Source organism: Triticum dicoccoides, chromosome 3B (genome assembly GCF_002162155.2).
Source record: "Triticum dicoccoides isolate Atlit2015 ecotype Zavitan chromosome 3B, WEW_v2.0, whole genome shotgun sequence".
Taxonomy (NCBI): Eukaryota; Viridiplantae; Streptophyta; class Magnoliopsida; order Poales; family Poaceae; genus Triticum; species Triticum dicoccoides.
Window position 1 is genome coordinate 691,852,554 of NC_041385.1, and position 6,533 is coordinate 691,859,086.

The 6,533-nt window shown below is 49.7% G+C and overlaps 1 protein-coding gene across 2 annotated transcripts in view; it reads left to right on the plus strand.

The window, feature by feature from the left end:
* The first annotated feature begins 284 nt into the window (after window positions 1–284).
* Window positions 285–6,533, plus strand: part of LOC119277899 — a 7,333-nt gene continuing 1,084 nt past the window's right edge. The window contains exons 1-7 of one of the 2 annotated variants that reach the window (XM_037559250.1): window positions 298–786; window positions 1,553–1,624; window positions 1,925–1,992; window positions 2,110–2,257; window positions 2,339–2,422; window positions 2,528–2,614; window positions 2,756–3,034. In XM_037559250.1, the coding sequence (XP_037415147.1) occupies window positions 634–786; window positions 1,553–1,624; window positions 1,925–1,992; window positions 2,110–2,257; window positions 2,339–2,422; window positions 2,528–2,614; window positions 2,756–2,761 (618 nt within the window). In that variant the 5' untranslated portion in view covers window positions 298–633 and the 3' untranslated portion in view covers window positions 2,762–3,034. Of the gene's footprint in view, window positions 787–1,552; window positions 1,625–1,924; window positions 1,993–2,109; window positions 2,258–2,338; window positions 2,423–2,527; window positions 2,620–2,755; window positions 3,035–6,533 lie in introns of those variants that run through there. The other variant, XM_037559249.1, reaches the window with a different exon arrangement.

Below are 6,533 nucleotides of genomic sequence, written 5' to 3' on the forward strand. Positions count from 1 at the left end.
GCATTGCCTCAATCCTCCGAGGAGTCGACCGACCTGATATAAAATTTCAGGCAACTAATGAATCACAAACGTGAAAAATAAATAATGCCATTTTCATGGTTGATATGTCCTGGACGCATAAACTCCACAATAACACGTCGAATGGCAAAATGTGGGTGAAAGAGGGGGCAACGGAGCAGTCAGGGTAACGGAAAGACACGCACGAGCGTCAATATCGCCTCATCTCCCACTAGCCGGCCCGCCCCGCCCCAGTGGGAGTTACCCGGTGTTCACTAACCCCACGACCAAGAACCCAATCACTCGCTCATCATTCGACGCCACAAGCGAACAAACCGCAACCTAAGCAGCAGTAGGAGGAGGAGGAGTAAAATCCCCACAAAAATATGAGCGCTAGAATACTCCTACGCTAGCAGCGGAGGAGAGAGAGAAGTGGGAGTAGTATACTCCTCGCTTGGTATTCTTCTCCCGTCCCCCCTCTCCCTCTCTCTCTCTCTTGTTCCTTGGAGTTGTTGTCCTGGGACGGAGCTTAGAAAAAGGCCCCGCCTTTTGGCTCATTCCTCACCTGCTCTGCTCTGCTCTGCTCCAGGGACGCGAGCGAGCTGCTCAGCGAGCGAGGGAGAGGGGGAGAGAGGGATGGCGCGCGTGGAGAAGGTTGCCGGCGGCGAAGGGCAGGTGGAGGTGGTGGTCGGGGTGGACGGCAAGGGCGCGATAGAGTGCCGGATATGCCAGGAGGAGGGGGAGGAGGCCGCCATGGACTCCCCCTGCGCCTGCACTGGCACGCTCAAGGTGACCCCCTCTCTGTCTTTCTCCCTCTCCGTCTCTTTCTTCCCCAATCTCTCTGGGAGGACGCTTCTGTTCTTGATTGTCAAGGAGCTGTGGCGCGTCAGTGTAGCGGCCTGTGGAGGCCAAGTGGAAATCTCATGTTTATTCGTTATGTTCTTCAAAGTGATGGGCAGATTTCTAGATGTTTTATCTTAGATTCTTGGTTCCATCCGTTCTCTGATGTTTTTCTTCGGGCAGCAGTGGTCTGTGCTCTGCACTTGCAGTCCTCTGTTTCCTTTCTTGTCGTTCTTTTTGCTGAAATTTGCCCTGCTGCTTGGTAATGCTATTGTACGTAATATTTTTGCTTCATCTTTTTGGGGCAGTATTTTCTGTTGTTGGAATCTTTCTCTAGACTGGAGCTTAGTGTGATGATTAGGAGCAGCCAAAGCTCTGTTCAGATTGCCAAATGATTGTTCTTAATGCGCAAGGAAACATACTCTGTTATTACAGAGTCCAAAACAAAACAGTGCGGTCTCGGGTTGTTCCTTTCTGCAGACACGAGCAAACAGTCGAATTAGCAGTGACCGGTCCATGTTTATCCATCCAAATCATTGCCTCATCTTTCCAGTTGTCAGATAATTGGCTGTTTTTCCTTCAAGCCGTCTCACATGTGACCTGGGATTGATTATCTCCTGAACAAAGTGACATGTGACCTGAGATTATCTTATGATATGAACAAACAAAAATGCTAACCGTGTGGTGCTGGTCAACCGGCGTTGGTTGGATGCAGTTCGCGCACAGGAAGTGCATACAGAGGTGGTGCGACAAGAAGGGGAACATCACATGTGAAATCTGCAACCAGGTGGGTATTTCTGGTTTTCCCGTTACCAGAAAGACTACCACTGTAGAGTAATGTACTATACTGATATTGCATTGCATTTCTAAATTCTAGGTGCATGTTAATTAATTGTTTCTCATTGTTGTTAAAGAACCTTGGTGCCTGATGTAGGTAGCGCTGTAGTTCAGTTTATGAATTATGGGCAGTCCAATTCGGGCCAACTGCATGGCAGAGGAAAAATAAAATGTTAATGGTTTTCACCATGTTCTGTACTATTTGTCAGCAGAGTCTTTCAGAGTCCGCTTATGTTTGTTTTTGCTACAGGTTTACTCTCCAAACTATGTTCTCCCTCCAACCAAGTGCTGTTCAGATGAAATGGGCATGGATCTTAGGTACTTACTGAAGCCATGTTTCATAGTCTTGTGAAATTGTGGAAATCATTTATGTTCTGTCAACTGAAGAATGCTGCCGTGCATGTTCTGAAGTAATGGCTGTTTGTTTGTAACCAGGCAAAGCTGGGTTGGACGAATCGATCCCCATGATTCCCATTTCCTGGCGATCGCCATCGCGGAGCAGCAGCTGCTGAACGCTGAATTTGATGACTGCATGACCTCAAATTCGAGTGGCGCCACATGCTGCCGGTCTATTGCTCTAATTGTATGTTACAAAACCCTTTTTCTCAGTAAGCCTATCTTTGTTACAGTTCTGAGTGGATAATGATGTTGATTTTTGCTGCAGTTGATGTTCCTTCTGCTCGTGCGCCATGTAACCGTGATCGTGCGAGATGTTAGCATGCTACAAGATGCGACGGTTCTGTTCAGCGTGAGTCCATATGACCTACTTTGCTATCTCAATATTCACCTTTACGCGGTCTTGGCATTATGGTTTCACATTACTTAAACTAACTGAACATTTCCTTCATTTCAGGCAATTCTTCAGTTCGTGGGATTCTTCCTTCCGTGTTACGTCATAGCGCGCTTCTGCTATGCCTTTCAACACCGGAGGCGAAGACAGGTATTGCTCCCATCCCCACCTGAACCTGGAGTTACTGAAACTGTTCTACTGCCATCCTACTGTCATTCTCTCTCTGTTGAGTTGCATTATCCATTACTTGCAATCTATTTTCAGCAGAGCGCTCATGCACTCTCTCTGCAGGTTTAGGGGCATGCCTGAACCCGGAACCGTACTTTGTCGCGCAAACCGGACCCCGACTTGAGAAGAGAAAGGCGGCGAAGCTTGCGAAGCGAAGCTTCTTCTTCTCCCCCTTGGCCGCAACGAATCATGGTTTCATGAAAAATGTAGGCGAAAAGTAGATGGATTGTGGTGGACGGAGTAGCTGCAACGGCACCCGTCGAGCTCAACTGTACATATGAGAGTCAGTTTACAGCTACAGATGCAAGTTGAAGTTGATGACATTTTCGCTCCTCCTTAAAATAGTGGGTTGGTCGCCATTGGGGCGGATGGGTGGGTCGATGCAGAGTTGAAATTCGCGGCCCCCCGCATTCATGTCTCGGAGGACGCAGCCGTGCTGGTGGCGATGGCTCGGGGTTCGCCCCCTGCTGCCCGAATCGATCGCCTCCGTGTTTGGTCGGCTGCCGCGGTTCGCCTCGCGGAATTGCTGGCGACGTCCCGGGGCGGGTCAAAACCAGCCGCCTCTCTCCTCTCCTCTCCTCTCCTCCCACCCTCTTAGATCGAATCTACACCTACCTTGGATCTTGGTCTGGCAGGCAGGTGATGGGTCGAATCTAGAGTAAAATGCATCATTGCTCCTTAAACTTGCTGGCTAGGTCCAAAACAGTCCTCGAACTTAGAAAGTGTGCCAATACAGTCCCAGTACTTGCTAATACGGTGTCAATATGGTCCTCAAACTCGTTGCACCGGTCCTGGCATACGGTCACGCATACGATTCGCGTATACAACAGCGTAATAGACGTGCCACGTCAGGGTTTTACGTGGGCCCACCTGTAAAAAAAATTCAAAAATAAAATGTTAAACGTGGGAGGGAGAATCAAACCTGCGACCTAGCGGTTGTGGGGCCAAAAGCGGCTGCGCACGGTCGAACTAACACATACTGCCCTAGGTCCTGTTCAAATAGGGGTGCAGTCTTTATTTTTTATTTTTTTTCGAAAAAACTTTCAATCTATTCATCTTCAATCATGGCAGTACAACGAATACAAGAAATAAAAATTACATCCAGATTCGTAGACCACCTAGCGACGACTACAAGCACCGAAGCAAGCCGAAGGCGCGCCGCCGTCATCGCCCCTCCATCGTCGGAGCCGGGCACAACTTGTTGTAGTAGACAGTCAGAAAGTCATCGTGCTAAGGCCCCATAGGACCAGCACCCCAGAACAGCAACCGTCGCCGATGAAAAATAACGTAGATCGGAAGGATCCAAACCGAAGACACACGAACGTAGACGAACAACGATGAGATCCAAGCAAATCCACCAAAGATTGATCTGCCGGAGACACACCTCCACACGCCCACCAACGATGCTAGACGCACCGCCGGAACGGAGGATATGCGGGGAGACCTTTATTCCATCTTCAGGGAGCCGCCGCCGTCCCGAAATTCTTGTCTTAGATTTCTTTAAATATGTATGTATCAAGACACATATTAGTCTTTATAATCTATTCCCTCCATCCCGAAATTCTTCTCTTAAATTTCTTTAAATATGTATGTATCAAGTAGATTAGTAGCACGTATGCATCACACATATGTCCAGATCAATCAGCATGTTTGGGTTTTGAATAATGTGCAGACACTACAACTACATTAGAGCATCTACAACTGGACTTGACAAATCCGACCCCACAAATGCCCGCGGACGCGCCCGGGTACGTCTGCAGACAGTGACTGGTCACGCCTCAAAAAATGCATCCACATCCGGATACCTCACATTACAAACCTCAAATCCATATTACTACATGCAACGTGAAACCTAATCTAGGAGGAGCTCGTCCGGTTGCGCTGCCCGCTCGTCCGGCTCCGTGCTAGCCATGTCCGGCGGCCGGCTGCGCTCCTCAGAGTGTTGGTCCGGTCGCAGGCAAGGTAGGATAGGGCATGGGACACGAGCCGACTTACGGGACTCGAGGCGTCACCATCTCCCATGCCCTACTCTTCCTTATCGGAGCTCGGAACCCGAACGATCCCAATAGACGTCAGATCAATGACGGATCCGTAGGGGGACGAGCCACCGACGTCCACCATGATGCGGTTGCGTCGCCCGGACTGATGCCCCATACGGGGCGCCGGAGAATGCAGCGTTTGGACGACAGACGGACCGCACGGCCTCCAGGGAAGCAGCTACTGTTGGCCTAGCGCCGGATCCATGCATCATTTGGGCGGACGCAATGGATTCCCGACGGATGTAGTCCGAGCGCAGCCGTGTACGGGCCTCCTCCCAGGCGCGGCGGAGTGCAAGCCGGATGTCCATCTCCTCCTCGGGGACATGTGAGATGAGCTTGGGGTTGACAGATCTGGAGCTGAAAGATTCGGATCCGCTGCCCGCCATGCCAGTGACGGCCGAAAGGAGCCGAAGATGAGCTTGGATGACGGAGGGGATTGAAGGGGAGGGGAGTGAAGTGGCTAGGGTTTGGTCCACCAAGCAGATGGGAAGGAATTTATGTGGGTCGGATGGGCCAGCATGGGCCGGGTCCGACGTAGCGGGCGTGCCCGGGCAACCCCATATCCGCCCCCTATTTGGGCTGGATATGGAGAGTGCCGGTCAGCCCGGGCGTTTAAGGGCCCTGGATAAAAAAATCATGAACAGACAGGCGGCCTGCCCGAACGTATGCGGTGGGTTTGAGAGTTCCGCATGTAGATGGTCTTACTGTACTGTCGTTTGCATGGATATGCTCCATACCTTCTATACATATGGGCCTCTAATTTGGCACCAGCCTGCATTGAGAAAGGTTATATGTAAATGTTGGCCTCTAATTTTGTACGGACCTGCATCATTTGTGATGGTTAGAAGGCACGTACGTTACAGCCAGCCGGAGCTCTCTTGTTCGAACTTTGGAGAGCTCATTTTTATTTTTACCTATTTATTTCCCGTGGTGACAAGTGGACCCTGCACTCATGCAGCACGCCTGATACGCTGCTGTATACACGACCGTATGCCAGGACCTGCGCAACAAGTTTGAGGACCATATTGACACCGTATTAGCAAGTACTGGGACTGTATTGGCACACTTTCTAAGTTCGAGGACTGTTTTGGACCTAGCCAGCAAGTTTAAGGAGCAATGATGCATTTTACTCGTCGAATCTACGTACCCTTATTATAGTACTTTCTAACTCGGAAAATGCATTGCAGCTCTCAGGTGCTACACACCCCTATATAAAAATATCAGGAATTTTGAAAAAAATCTGAAATTTTGGGATATGAAACCTGAGTGCCCGTTGTACACCCGTGTTCATTTTCGTGGTGGGATGGGTGCCCTTGGTATTCGTGAAGTAGGAATTACAGTCCGACATACGTTACATTCGGTTTTTTTCTACACATTTTTTTTGTCTTTTTACTGGCATTATCACGGCCACCTATTCGTCACGAAACTGAACACATGTGTACAACTTGCGTCACCGCCTATTTTCACTCCCTTGACCCGGTGGTTTCTGCACCGGTGGCAAGCTCACGCTCAAGTGGTGTGTTTTATGGCGTCATCGACTATGTGGCGACGCGTCTAAGAACAAAGTTGTTCGTGAACTGTTGGTGGTGTATGGTCGTCCTCCTTCATGTCCGCGTGGTGCGTTAATGCTGGATCTGTATCACAACAAGCTTGTGCTGACGCCGATATTTCTTCATTTGTATTCGCAGACCCGCACCTCACAATGGACTATTATTTTCAATGTCTCGAGACTATGGCCTTGTCTTTGTGCGGATCAAAGGGTCCAACGTTGCGGTTGTCGTCACATGAGTGCTAGTGTGGGG